The 14,376-nt window shown below is 49.1% G+C and overlaps 2 protein-coding genes across 7 annotated transcripts in view; one reads left to right on the forward strand and one right to left on the reverse strand.

Moving 5' to 3' along the window:
- EIF2AK1 (eukaryotic translation initiation factor 2 alpha kinase 1) overlaps window positions 1-5,920 on the forward strand; it is a 30,972-nt gene extending 25,052 nt beyond the window's left edge. For all 3 annotated transcript variants that reach the window (XM_043559651.1, XM_043559654.1, XM_043559652.1), the window contains 4 exons: window positions 274-388; window positions 852-934; window positions 2,010-2,243; window positions 5,556-5,920. In XM_043559651.1, coding sequence (XP_043415586.1) covers window positions 274-388; window positions 852-934; window positions 2,010-2,243; window positions 5,556-5,726 — 603 coding nt within the window. In that variant the 3' untranslated portion in view covers window positions 5,727-5,920. The remainder of the gene's footprint in view (window positions 1-273; window positions 389-851; window positions 935-2,009; window positions 2,244-5,555) is intronic.
- Window positions 5,921-6,590: 670 nt separating this feature from the next.
- Window positions 6,591-14,333, reverse strand: AIMP2 (aminoacyl tRNA synthetase complex interacting multifunctional protein 2). Of its 4 annotated transcripts, none has more exons than XM_043559657.1 (4): window positions 14,206-14,333; window positions 10,411-10,617; window positions 7,916-8,147; window positions 6,591-7,109 (listed from the first exon to the last, which is right to left on the reverse strand). In XM_043559657.1, the coding sequence occupies exons 1-4, from the start codon at window positions 14,218-14,220 to the stop codon at window positions 6,721-6,723; spliced, it is 843 nt and encodes a 280-aa protein (XP_043415592.1). In that variant the 5' UTR covers window positions 14,221-14,333; the 3' UTR covers window positions 6,591-6,720. The 4 variants fall into 4 exon arrangements, with proteins under 4 accessions (XP_043415592.1, XP_043415591.1, XP_043415593.1 ...); XM_043559656.1 differs by having other exon boundaries at window positions 14,086-14,220; XM_043559658.1 differs by lacking the exon at window positions 14,206-14,333 and adding an exon at window positions 13,169-14,002.
- Window positions 14,334-14,376: the final 43 nt, after the last annotated feature.

Consider the following 14,376-nt stretch of genomic DNA (forward strand, 5'->3'; position numbering starts at 1 on the left):
CACCAAGGCACCCCAACATGGAGAACTTTAAATAATACTGCTGCCTGCGTGCACCCCCAAGAATTCTGATTTTATTGGTCTGTGGAATGGCTGGGATATTGGGATTTTTTTTTAAAGCTCCTTGGTGATTCTAATGTGCACTTGAGTTTTAGAACCACTGCTCTAATTTTTCATTTTTGAGGGGCTCCCTGCTCCTGAGTTGAAAACTCTTAATGTCTCTGCATTTTTACAATTTGTTTAAGAACACCAAGGAATTGTTCTGTTTGTTTACAGCCTAGAAATATTTTTCTTCATGGCCCTGATCAGCAAGTAAAAATAGGCGACTTTGGTCTGGCCTGCACGGACATCATACAGAAGAACACAGACTGGATCGATAGAGATGGGAAGAGTAAGTTTATTTTGGTTGTGATCTTTTCTTTCTATCTTTTTTTTTTTTTTTTTTTTTTGGCATTAAGGAAAAAAGAGGCATGGTTGAACTTGTGGATATATTTTTACAAATGTTAGAGACATACAGTGGAGGTGGGGGAGGGGCAGAGCGAGAGGGAGACCCAGAATCCGAAGCAGGCTCCAAGGCTCCAAGCTGTCAGCACAGAGCCCGACGCGGGGCTCGAGCCCACGAACCACGAGATCATGACCTGAGCCGAAGTCGGACACTTAACCGCCTGAGCCCCCCAGGTGCCCCTGCGCTTAAAGAGAATCACAAAGACTTAATATAATAGCAAAAGTAAGATAAGAACAAAAAGCAACCATCGTTCCTTCGGGGGCTACAGTGCCCTGCTCAGAGTCCGTGTTCTTTATTGTAGACAGTGTGAACTCCGCAGTGTTTAAATGTCTGGCTTTTCCAATCGTAGGAATGCCCACGCACACTTCCAGAGTGGGTACCTGTCTGTACGCCTCCCCCGAGCAGTTGGAAGGATCCGAGTATGATGCCAAGGTAGTATTCGCTGCCTTTCTCCCTTTTGTTAGACGGAGTCTGCGGTCCTGAGTAGCAGAAGCGCAGATAAATGCGATGGCCGCTCTCGTGCAGAGGAACTGGGCAGATAACTGAGCAGGGTACCTTGTCTGTTACATCAAACTGCCAGAACAGGAAACCTAGCTTTTCAGCAGAGTCTGACGGCACTGACTTTTAGGCTACTTTACCGGTTATAAATCCGTGGGTGTCATAAATTATTTTTGAAATGAGCCTTCCCTTTAGAAGGTCACTGTTAACCTCAGGATGCTACAATTCATAGAAGCCTGTTTTAGCCTGCCTTTCTTCTGTTTTCTCAAAAAAATGCTAAATAGCGCTACAGGGAACTGTGGTTCTTGATTCCCTTTGAAGCAGAATGAAGATACTGAAGAGTTTTAGTCCGTTTTGTTCCTTGAAGGAATGTCAAAGTAAATCCGTTTCTCAGAATAACAGCCTAATAGATTTTCTTTCTGTTGATGAATCATTCAGCTTTTTAGTGGCTAGGAATGAACTGTCAGAAAAAACCATGGCGGTTCCTAAAATCCTATCTGGCAAAGACTTTTCTCTAGAAAAACTCTTTCAGGCAAAGTAACACATTTTCTGCAGCTTGTTGAACTTCCCCAGAATGCTTAACTGTGTCTGGAGGCAGAGGGGGCACCACCGGAGCAGGCCGCAGGGACACTGTGACCCCCTTAGTTGGGACCAGCCCTTGTGGGCTCACACCTCTCGCTCTGGCTGCTCCAAGCCTGGATTTGCAGGGAAGTGATAGTGTGGTAGTGACTGTGGGTGCTGGGGGTTACCCTGCCCCTCGCCCGGCTGTCCATCCTTTGTGCCCGTGGATGCCCCTTTTTGCTGTTTAGAGACAGGGATTGTGACAGTACCAGTCACCTCTCCCTCAGGGCCATTGCTGCAGGTGGCAGACACATGCTGCTGTGAGGGGTGAGTCCGCCACTAGGTTTCCTTCCTCGTGAAGTCTGTGAACCATCCTTCCTTACAAAGGAAAGGGTACTCTCTCCCTGTGTGTTTCACCACTAAATTCCCTTTCCTCCGCTTTCTCCAGTCAGATATGTATAGCTTGGGTGTGATCCTGCTGGAGCTCTTTCAGCCGTTTGGAACAGAAATGGAGCGAGTGCAAGTTTTAACAGGTTTAAGAACTGGTCAGATACCTGAATCCCTCAGTAAGAGGTGTCCTGTACAAGCCAAGTATATCCGGCTCTTAACTAGAAAGAACGCATCTCAGAGACCGTCTGCTGTTGAGCTGCTGCAAAGCGAACTTTTCCAAAATTCTGCAAATGTACGTATATATGTATTTTCTTCATTCTTTTTTTTTTAAAGTAAACTCTGCCCAACGTGGGACTCAGACTCACAACCCCAAGATGAAGAGTCACGCGCTCCACTGACTGAGCCAGCCAGGTGCCCCCTGTATATGGATTTTTAATACTGGGGAAAATATGAAGCTTAAAATAGAATTTGAATTGTGAATCTGATTTCACGAGGAACAGTTGAGCTTAGAATGAGGTTTGTGGGAGCCAGACATTTAAACTCCTTCCCAGAGTTCCCAGTAACACACTTTTCATAGTCCAAGAAGCGAGGTGACCACTGCCGACCGTCTACCGTAAACATGTAATTGCAGGCTGTGCTTTTTAGCCCCATCTTGCTAAGTCAGAAGGCTTTCTTTTTCTTTCCAACCGTGATGTATAACTTTTTCTAAATGATTATAACACACCTACTAGTAAAAAGGAGCACCTGGCAAAGGGTGAAAGCAGGAATTCGTGGGGGGAGGTAGAGGGACGGTGGCAGAGACCGCCTTAGCCCGTCTACGACCCTTCCGCGTGCAGGTGTGTGTCTGGTTCTCAGTCCTGTGATCGCCCCAGGACACCCCCCTTCCTTTCCTCTTTCCAGACATGTTACAGAGCCAAGCACCGTCTCTGGTCTGCATGTACCGGAGAAACATCCGTTCTGTTTCTCTAGGAACTTTCTGAGGTTTAACGAAAGCTTGATTCAAAGATACATTCGCAGATCCTCTAGTGCTTTGCTCCTCCAAGTGTGGGGGAGGGCTGGTGAGAACGCACAGGGTCTTGGGCTCCATCCCAGACGTGCCGAGTCAGAATCCGCATTTAACAAGACACCCCGAGTGAGTTGCACACCCTGTGCTGGAGCAGTATTGCATTCACTGCCCTGGTCCTCACGGTGCGGTCTCCAGGCAAGCAGCATAAAATCCTCAGGAACCTGCTAGAATTCTCAGGCCCTCTCTGGTGCCCAGACCTAGTCCGAGAGAAGTCCCGGGGAGGGCGAGGGAGCAACGGTCTGTGCTTAACACACACCTGAAGTGGCTCTGATGCACGCTAGTCTGGGAACTATTTGTGCGATCTGTTTAGTGGATATGTTTCCTATTTAAGGCTTACTAATTTTCAAGTAAGACCGTGAATTTCACTGGTTTGAATGATAAACAGGTGGCTGTAGTACTTTGCCGAGTCTTTGAAAATAGCAGATGTGGTTATTAAATTTATCTCCTCCTCCCATTTAAGTCAGATATTAGATGGGGCGTCTGGGTGGCTCAGTCAGTTAAGCGTCTACCTTCAGCTCGGGTCGTGATCTCACAGTTCGTGGGTTTGAGCCCCACATCGGGCTCTGTGCTGACAGCTCGGAGCCTGGAATTCTTTATAATATAGCCTACACATGCCTATAGAGATAAAATTTGTACATACAGGCAGTCATTGCTTTGCGTGGTCATACAGACTAAAAATGACCATGCTGAGCTCAAACCATGCAAATGGATGTTAGTAGTCAGTGGGAAGTTACAGTTGTCCCGTGACCTTTATAAATGTTTCTCAGAGAGGCGCCCACATGGCTCAGTCTGTTAAGCATCTGACTTTGGCTCAGGTCATGATCTCGTGGTAAGTTTGAGCCCCGTATCCGGCTCTGTGCTGACAGCTCAGAGCCTGGAGCCTGCTTCAGATTCTGTGTCTCCCTCTCTCTCTGTCCCTCCCCTGCTCATGTTCTCTCACTCACTTTCTCAAAAATAGTAAAAAATTGTTTTTAAATAAAAATGTTTCTCCAAACATTAAAACTTGTCAGTTTCAGATGTACATGGAAACGAAGCCAGTTGTAAAACTAGTATTTAGTGCACTGTGATTAAGAAAGTGTTCAGGAGTGGCGTGAACAGCGCCTGCTTCCATCTTCTAAGTAGAATTTAGGATACAGAATGAATGTCTTTTCTATGCCTTGGTGCCTTGTATATTCCTTTTCTTTTTTTTCTTTAACATGTATTAAAAAAAATTTTTTTTAATATTTATTTTTGAGAGAGACAGAGCACGAGGGGGGGCAGGGGCAGAGAGAGAGGGAGACACAGATTCCGAAGCAGGCTCTGAGCTGTGAGCATAGAGCCCGATGCAGGGCTTGAACTCACAGACCGTGAGATCATGACCTGAGCTGAAGTCGGACGCCTAACCGACTGAGCCATCCAGGTGCCCCAGTGTTTATGTATTTTTGAAAGAGTGCACACACACAAGTGGGGAAGGAGCAGGGGGAGGTGGGGACAGAGTTTCTGAAGTGGGCTCTGTGCTGACAGCAGAGAGCCTGATGCTGGGCTTGAACTCGTGAACCGTGAGATCCTACCCAGACCGAAGTCGACGCTTAACCGACTGAGCCACCCAGGTACCCCTAACTGTACACTCCTTTCTAAGTTTGGATCGGCTCCCAACATTTTATCCTTTGCACTTCCAGTGTTGTGAAATATCTCCCAAGGGTTTTTCAACATGAATTTTGCTGTTACTTTCTCTGGGACATCTTTGTCCTTTTCCTCACTTATGTTAAGTCATCTTCCTGGGCCCTGGAGCTGCGCATCCCATCTGGTGGCGGCAGGAGCAGCAGCCCCACAGTCAGCTGTTTCTTCTCGAACATCATTTAGGTGTGATAAGGTTTCCCCTCCAGCATCATCGCTTCTCATTAGCTTGGGGCACTTCTGTCTTGGTTGGCTGGTTCCGTTTTCAGTTATTCATTTTATTTCAGTTATTCATTCATTCATTCATTCATTTATTTATTTAAAAAAGAGATCTTAATTTTTTTTAATGTTTACCTATTTTTGAGAGAGAGACAGACTGCAAGTGGGGGAAGGGCAGAGAGTGGGGGAGACACAGAATCTAAAGCAGGTTGCAGGTTCCAGGCTCGGAGCTGTCAGCACAGAGCCTGATGCGGGACCAGAACCCATGAACTGTGAGATCATGACACAAGTTGAAGTCGGACGCTTAACCAGCTGAGCCACCAGGGGACCCAGTTACTCATTTTTAAAAACTGTCTCTTGGGTTTGTCACTGGGGACGAGTAGGCAACACAACCACACACATTGGCAGTACTGACGCAGTGACCAAGCACTGACAGTGTGACGCTTGGCCCCTGGTTGTACGTTGTGGACTGAGGTGCCGACAGTTGCGGTTACGCAACAGTGGGAACCTCCCCCTCGAACACGTTGCTGGGTGCCTGGCGCTGCTTCCCTAGCCGCGGTAACTGGCATTCAGGCCCACCGGAAGCATGCGGAGGGAGGAATGCCTGGATGTTTAAAATGGAGGAAGCCGTTTTAATGGAGCTTAAAATGTTCTTCTTAACAGGTTAACCTCACTCTACAGATGAAAATAGTAGAGCAAGAAAAAGAAATCGAAGAACTGAAGAAGCAGCTGAGTCTCCTTTCTCAGGACAAAAGGGCTAAGGATGACACGAAGGACGGGAGTGTGCCCGTCTCGCCTTCATCAGGCTCTGTAAATGTGAACTTGGACTTCTAATCCTTGAGTCAACTGGAATGTAAATTTTTAGTCTTTATTAGGGTATGGATGGTATACTTGTATTTAGTGAACCTGTACAAGACTTACTAAAGTTGTAGAAGTTCCCCCAAACTGCTTTTCCTTAAGGCATTCTTCCACAAGCCAGCATTCTGGACTGAAGCCTTCTCTAAACTAAACCTATTTTCTTGCCCTTGTCCTTGTCTATGAGTTCCTAATTTTTAATATCACGGTCTCTCCAGTCTCTGAAAGTAGAGATTTAGACACCAGGCTCAATTTGTTCTCCTTTGAGCTCTGCCTGTCGACCACCAAGCCCTCCTCTGGAACATTCTGCACAGATCTGGGTCTGTGCCTATCCCATCACTGCCCACGCCCAGGCCTGCATGCTCACCGGACTTGATCACTGCCAGTCTTCCTCCCCCTTCCGTGCCATTGCTGCCAGTTAATTACCAGGAAGACGTCTGCGCAGATTACTCCCTGGCTCAGAAGCTCCTGCTGGCTGTCTGCTGCGTCTGAGACACAACTTCAGCTTCTTAGCAGCACAGTGTGCATCATCCAGCCTTTCTGTTCCCTTCACCTTCAGCTCGGCATCCTTCCAAAACCACGCCCTTCTTGAGCTTTGTGCCTCTTCCCCCAAATGATCTGAATGATCTCACAGTAGCTCTGGGATGTGTGTTCTTGTTCTCCCCGCCCTGTTCCCACGGGGCGCTCCTTTGCTCCCACAGGGCCGGCTCCCGGCCAACCTATGTTCCCCAAAGGCAGCCATGGGATATGTTCACTGCATCTCAGAAATGTCTGCCACGTGGCCTACAGCCATCCTGGTATATTGCACACAATGTTACTGAGTTTTAAATAAAAGGAAAACCATAAATTATGATACCTTTATTCATTCTAGACAACTGAGCTAAGCAGACTTTGATTTTAGTACAAGTCCTTTACCCCCAACAGGCAGGAAACAGCACCATTCATGAAGTCAGCCTTTTACAGGTACCGAAATTCACTGAAGGAGCTTGAGCGCAGTGTTGAAGGGGGCCAGGTTCTCACACGCCCTCATCCACTTCTGCACGTTGGCCGGCACTGTCATGCTGCCGCCTCCCGTCTGCTGGAGCACGGACCACAGCACCACATCTGCCACAGTGAGTTCATTCCCAACCAGCCAGGGGCTCTTGCCTAGAGCGGAGTTCATGGAGCGGAACACAGCGGCTTTTTCTTTACTGCTTCCCTCTTTTAGCTGAAAAACCGCTATATCTACCCAGCTATCTATGAGGGTTAAATTCACAGCATTCTGCTTCTGGCCAAACAGAGAGAACAGAAACCGGGCGATGTTCCCTTCTCCTTCAATGGGACACATCGTTTGGACGCTGAACTTCATCTGCGTCTTCGGCACTGAAAGGAGAAAAGCACACCATGTAATGGCCCTCAGGAGGAAGTGCCTGAACGATGGGGAAGGGGATTTGCCAGTTGTGAACTGGTGGCAAGGGAAAGGGGTTTCAAGATCACAATTTTAGCCTGTCTCTAAAAAGTGCATTTTTCAAGAGAGTTTAAACCGGATGGGTAGAGAACGTAAACTCTGTTGAAAGAGTAAGCGTTTCTGGTATTTGATTATGATGGTTTTCAAGCTAGAAAGGCCCTCAGACCATCTACGCCAAACCCTGTGCCTAACTTGCAGGATGAGGACTGGTCACCAGGAGTCCCACGTGCCATGCTGGGAGCTCCATCTACCTTCACGAGGGCTCCTTATGGGTTGCTGAGGTGGCGAGGGGGTTCTGGATGAACGGTGCTCACTCCCCTACCATATAAACGTAACCAGGAGAGGCATACATCAGAGGGACGGCGAAGAAAGGACAGCCTGCCACCCTTTCCAGGCTATCTGAAAAGATAACACTGATGTCCCTGTAATACATCTGGAAATGGGAGGTCAAGCTGGCCAAGACTGTCCTTTCTCTCCTGCTCTAGCTGATCAGACAGGATCCTCCCTAAAACGGCTGTCAGAGACGCTAACCTTCCTAGAGGAGGGAGGGCATCTTTGCCTCAAGGTTCATCTGTGCTCCTTTTCTAGAACTACCTGACATGCTTTCTAGACTTTGAGAGAATTTGACCTGATAGCAAGTCATGGTCCTGGCCCCTTAGGAAAGGCACGGTGCACGGCTCAGTCCAGGGCGCGTGAGCCCAGCCCAGGGCCCTCTGCTTACCATTCTTCCAAATTAGAGTAAAACCCAGCTGATACTCGTGACGGGGCTGTGTTTTGGTCTGGTCGCCAAAGCACTTGAGGAGGTTTTCTGGCACACTCTTAACTGCAGAGTGCGTGTGAACGGTGGACAGGACCCTGTAGTGGTCACACAGGAGCCTGTGCAGCACGAGCAGGGACAGGGGAGGGGAGGCAGGGTTTGCGTTGATCACGATGTCTTTCAGCGCCCCGTAATCCTGCGGGAGAAACCCAAACATGAGGAACGTTAACAGCAACTTGATTGTATGTAATTGTACCAGGTGCCGTTCTTAGGGCCTGACCAGGGTTATTTAACTGGGTCCTCGACGCCCACGAAGAAGGTCCTGCTCTCACCCCATCTCACAGCTGAGGAAGCTAGTTCTGGGGGGCAGATGACCCGCCAGGCCCACAGCTCGGTAAGAAGTGGAGCAGGGACGGGAGCCGACTGCAGCCCCTTCACCTCTGCGCTGCTGGCCCTCGACACCGTGAAATCAGGAAAACAACACGTGAAGAATGACACCACTGGGGCAGCAGGATGGCTCCGCTGGTTGAGCACGTGGCTCATGATTTTGGCTCGGGTTGTGATCTTGCAGTCGGTGGGACTGAGTCCCACATCAGGCTCTGCGCTGGCTGTGCAGAGCCTGCTTGGGATTCCCTCTCTCCCTCTCTCTGCCCCTGCCCTGCCTGTGGGTGTGCTCTCAAAATAAATACAGGTAAAAAAAATAATGGCACTACTATTTGTTCCTGAGTTATTGAAGAAAAAAACCCCCCACACACGCAATTACTCCATTTACTGAATCTTTCCAACACCAGACCACCTGACAGGACAGTTTCTATGTCAATTTGTGTGTGAGTTATGTGTCAATAGCAAGTCCCCTGAAAAAGGGCACGGTTCCAAATGTCCTTGGTGATGGCAAGTGGGCAAAATCTAAAAAACTAGGTGTTAGCTGAAGTGCTATGAAGTGCTAAAATGTACTGCTCTTTTAGATGCAGACTTTATGCATTCATTTTAATTTTCTTTTTGAGAGAGAATGGGCACATGTGTGCAGGAGGGGCAGAGAGAGGGAGAGGGAATCCCAAGCAGGCTCCACACCCAGTGCCTTGGAGCCCTAAATGGGGCTCGATTTCATGATCGTGAGATCATTAGCTGAGCTGAAATCAAGGGTCAGAAGCTTAAGCAACTGAGCCACCCAGACGCCCCTCCCTCCTTTTTTATTTTAGAGAGAGTGGGCACAAGCGGGGCAGAGGGAGAGAGAGAGAGATTCTTAAGCAGGCTCCACAAAGCACAGAGCCAAATGCAGGGCTCGATCCCACGACCCTGGGATCATAACCTGAGCCAAACTCAAAAGCTGCACACTCAACAGACTGAACCACCTAGGAGGCCCATGTTATAATGAATGAACTCTTATAACACTCTGGAGGCCAAGTTCCTCGGCTTTCTGTACACAACCTGCCACAATCTGGCCAAGAGTCTTGCCCCTCCTGACCAAAGCCTGTCACGTCAACCTAGGATGAATGCGCTGCAATTCTCTGAACAGCATCACTTGACGCTGTGCCTTTTGAGGTAACAAAATTCATCTTATGCACCATGTGCCCTGGGAAGCCTTCCCAGCACCCTGACGCACTGGCACAGCTGTGTGTGATCACCCACTCATCAACCCGACTGGCTCCCTGAGGAGCCTGGCTGGGTCTCTGGGTGCTCAGTGTAGGCAGACATACCGGACAAGGAAAGAACCCGAGTGCAGAGGTCCTGAGTTACCGGGATGCGCTGCGACCACACCTCCACATGTTCACGCTTCCCCGAGAGCTCCATGTCTATCACCGATTCCAGAGGACGGGATTAGCAGAGGTTCTTGGGACACCCTTTCTGTGCCCTCAATAAACACCACTTGGGAATGAGATTCTTTCTCTGCATATCAGACTGTCACCCAAGCTAGCTAAATCCTGCAGACTGATCACTAAAGGCGGTGCGCGCAACTTAATTCTAAGACCGCAAACTGAATGTAACAAAAGACACTTGACATGTGAGACTGTGGCTGGGCAGCCGACACTCTGAAGTCCAGGCTGCTGTCAGGGTCAGGATGGACTTACGTGAACCGGAGAAATGCTCAGGTGACCTAAGGTCTGTTTCTCCAGGCTCGGAGGCTGTGAATGACACCCACCTCCGGCCTGCGTCACACGTGGCATGGAATGGCGGGAGCTGTGACCGGACTCCTTTCCTTGCCTAAGGATGTTCCCAGCTCTTCTCCACCGGGTCTGAGAAGTCAAGCAGCTTTAGTGCTTGCTCTGGCTTTGCTCATAGCTCACGAATCTTGTTTTGTGCACAGGCACAATCATTGAGGGGAGAAAAAAAAAAGAACGTGCTCCTTGTACCCACCTCTGAGAACTAGAAAACCAAAGCTTGAATCACACGAGCACGACTTTCTGGCACTCACAGCAGCCGAGCATGCTGATGTTCTTTAGCTCTCCAGGTGAACTTACCTTTCCAAGCACTGAGTTTAAGTCCAACGCGCTGGTCGAGAAAGCAGCGGGCTCATCAGCTTGGATTATGTTGGTTACGTCCACGTCTGCGTCTGGTGTCTGAATCATCTTCGAGAGGCCGTCAACCGCAGCTTTCAATTCATAGAGACGTTTTAAAATATCATCTTGGCGGGACTCAAGGGCTTGAAGAGATGGGTCGGACTCTTCCTAAACAAACCAACATCAACACGTTCATCTCCTCTAACGTCACAGCAGCATTTACATTTGATCCTTTGTCTTCTGCTGAGTTCCATGAATTCATCAATACCCCCCCACCTCTGAAAAGAATTAAAATGAAGTAGCAGAATCATCTCATTTTCCAATAGGTCCTGCAAATCGATCCACAAATGCTTCAAAACAAATAAAGAATGTGACTGAAAGCCATTCTGAAATTGTAGGACTATTTCAGGTAATTTAAGAACGGAGGAGAATGATGGATGAACATAAATCTTATTTCTTTATTCTCAGTATCAAATTAGTTCAAAATACTTTGCTTCAACAAACAGAAAAAGATGGGGGGGGGGGCAATGAGAATGTAACTGAGAAATTTATACAAATAGGAGAGAAAATGGAGCAGAAGCAGGCTCAACACAAAGTGTCATTGGCTTGGAAAGGTATGTCCATGGAGTCAGATGATCTATTCCCCCCATCGTTCTTAAGGCAATGCTGGCACTCTCTTAGAGTCATCCAGAACTTTTTCACACTAACATCCTTTACTCACTGAATCTTTGCATTCTTCTTGCCTGGTATAGTCACTGCTACACAGTGAGTAACCAATAACATTCACTGAGGAATAAATCTCAAACCTCTACAGGCTTACTTTAAAAAGCACTAACAACCCTCTCAATAAAGTCACATTGTACAACCTATTTCCAGATTCACGAGCTCTCATAACGGATAATCCATTTTGAGCTGAGAGAAGAGTATGTTAAGCAAGAAGAAAATGCTCGTAACTAGAAAGAATAGTCCATACGGCAATGACCTTGATGTGACTGTAAGCGTGCACTCACGATGCACTGTATTTTGTGTGCTGGTAAGCCTGATGTTCTCAGGAACTTTTCTTCCTCGCACAGCCACTCATAACACTGCCCTCGCACAGATCTAGTTCATCACTAGGTGAGGTCCGTTTCCTGGAGTTCATCGGCTTCTAAGCTTTCCTCAGCGGTCACTGCCCAAGTTGAAGACACCACTTTTCACCTAGCCTGCTTCCACCGGTCACCTTGCTCCCATTGGGGTCACCCTTCCGATCCGTCCCTAAGATGGCAGAAAGATTAAAACAAATGTTGATCCGGTCACCCCACCTCCATGTTAACCTCTTAGGCTCTTTGCCTAAAAAACAAAGCCCTTAAGAAATAGTCTGTATTGGAGCATCTGGGTGGGTCAGTCGGTTGAGCGTCTGACTCCAGCTCAGGTCATGGTCTCACGCTTCATGAGTTCGAGACCTGCATCAGGCTTACTGCCATCAGTGAAGAGCCCACTTTGGAACCTCTGTCCCTCTCTCTCAAAAATAAACATTAAGAAAGAAAGAGACAGAGAGAGAAAGCAAGCCAGCCAGCCAGCCTGTCTGACTTGTCCTCTGGGTACTTCTCACATATCGCTCCCCCTGGAGCTGTGCTCTACCTATGCTGCCCTTCGGGTCCCTAAAACACACCATGTCCCCACCTACCACAGGGCTCTTATTTATTCTGTTCCCTCTATCTGCAACACTCCTCTCTCTTCTCCTAGACCTTAATCTGCACTTTCTCGCCTCCCCTAGCCTGCCACTCTGGTTTAAGCTCCAACAGCAAAGAAACTAAGATAATTGGCTTGCGGGTGGAGCAAAGAAGAACAAAGACTTCAGTGTGCCAATTAAATAATTAGGGGCTGACTAGAAAGAAGTCTGAATTCAAGATGTGGGACAGGCACGGCAACTCCTGTGTAACGTCCTTATGTTCTTCAATGATAGTCCTCGAGTGCTCTCCCAGTTTCTTTTAATCAGCCTTATTGGTGCACTGTGTGTGCACAATCGTGCTCCTTTCTACACACGGCAGCAGGGTGTCCCTGACGAGCCAGGGCAGAGAAGCATCTATTGTGTTCACCGCGCCAGTCAACACACCGAAGACGGTCCGAAGACTGACTGGGAGCCCCACTCAGCTTGATTTCACGCCTCCTGGGGTGAGGAATGAGGAAGTGCTCACAATCTGCTTTACCTATGCATTTTGCTGCCCTGTGGCTTGTTTTCCCGCTTGGATTAGCCTGTGACTCGGCATGTCGTGTTTATCCGTTTTATTTTAGATGTATTTTAGAAGCGGTTTATTCTTTGTGTTGCTCCCGTTTACCTTGGAGATGCTTGATTTCTAATTCTCTGTCTACACTGTTGTCCTGAGCTTAAGAAGTGGGGCTGGCTGGCTTCTAAGTTAGAGGTTCACAGTTAAAAGTCCAAGGAAGTTAAGCAGCACACCAAGAAGGAAAAAAAAAAAAAAAAAAAAAAAAAAAAAGACTTGGTTTCAAATGAGACAGTGGCACTCCCAACTCTGGGTCTGGGTTTTGTTTTTAATTCCCTGCAACTGTCCTGTGTCCAGTGACGGGCATTGGATCATGGTGCTATTTCTGTCCTAGCTCCCTAGTGAGACAACTGTGTCACCATTTTCCAGCTAACCTAACCACCCGCCTTCCAATCTAGGCAGAAGGCTATTAAAACAAATTGAAGGATAACTCTCCCCGGGAGAACAAAAGTTACCTGTTCACTCATCTTCAGTCAGAATGGAGGGAAGGTGTCTCCTGTTGGAAACCTAAGAAGTGTATCTGCGGCCCATAAAAAACAAAACAAAAAACACGAAAGGCCTGGGCAGAGGCTTTGGAAAAGAGACCACTAGAATGGCCAGCCCTCAGGAAAAGGCGCTCCACTGATCCAGAAATCTGGAAAACCCGAACTGAAAGGACACCAGGCTCCCGCGGTCCACCCGCCCGCGCTGGGGAGGGTGCCAGCGCCAGGAGCTCCGGGCCCACCGCCGGGGCGCACACGCCGCTTAGGGAGGCGGTGCACCCGGTGCAGGTGCAGGCGGTCCAGTCCCAGGGCGAGCACGCACACCCCAGGCCTGCTCGCGCGCGACAGCGGCCGCTGCGGACCCGCTGCCCGCGATCCCGAGGCAAGCCTGTGGGAGGCGGCACGACAGCGACGCGGGGGCTTGGGGACGCAGGCTTAGGGCGCAGGGACCGCGGAAGTCGGGCCCTGGGGGCGCTGACGTTAACCAGGGTGGCGGGGACACCGGGGTTCGCCTAAGGATTCCTCAAAATTAACATTTACGTGCTCCTTACTTTGCTGTGGCCAAAATTTGGTAACAAAAAACCTTAAGTAACCATAAGCGGGAAAAAGAGATACAAGAGGATTAGAGCTTTTAATAGACAAAAGCAGGTACAGAGAACTGGCGGGAGCGTGAAGCCGGGCCTCCACCACTCCCCACTGCAGCTTGTCGAATCTCAGGGCTCCAGCCGGAGGAGACCCGACCCTTAGCCCCTCACCCCCGACTGACCCGGCCAAGGCGCCAGCGCACTGGGCGGAAGACCCGGAGATGTGACTTCGCGCTTGCGCAGTGCAACAGGGTGGAAAACGTACGCACAGGGCGGGTGGGGGCGGGGAGGGACGCGCGCTCCTACCTGCACGTGGCCTGAGTCCGGCGCTGAAATGCCGGTTCTGGCGTGCACGTTGGGGAGCCGGTACATGCAGGTGGGAAGCTCTACACGGAGAGATGCGCTGCCCTCGTGATAGGGCTTTACCTGGTACATCGGCATCGTGGGAACCAAAGGACGGAAAGTGGCAGATGAGGGACACGAACGCTGAGAAACCGTCCGAGACGACGACAGACTGCGGCCACGTCCTTTCCGATCCGGCTGCGGCCTATCGGGAAAGCGCAGTCCGTATGGTCTAATTGGCCCGCGCCCTCTTAC

This window comes from Prionailurus bengalensis, chromosome E3 (genome assembly GCF_016509475.1).
Source record: "Prionailurus bengalensis isolate Pbe53 chromosome E3, Fcat_Pben_1.1_paternal_pri, whole genome shotgun sequence".
Lineage (NCBI taxonomy): Eukaryota > Metazoa > Chordata > Mammalia > Carnivora > Felidae > Prionailurus > Prionailurus bengalensis.

Coding starts and splice junctions, on each gene's coding strand:
- AIMP2 (XM_043559656.1), bottom strand. CDS start 14,220: ATGCCGATGTACCAGGTAAAGCCCTATCACGAGGGCAGCGCATCTCTC. Junction 10,618..14,085: donor CGGACTCAGGCCACGTGCAG/GTAGGAGCGCGC, acceptor TGGTTTGTTTAG/GAAGAGTCCGACCCATCTCT. Junction 8,148..10,410: donor TAAACTCAGTGCTTGGAAAG/GTAAGTTCACCT, acceptor TTTCTCCCGCAG/GATTACGGGGCGCTGAAAGA.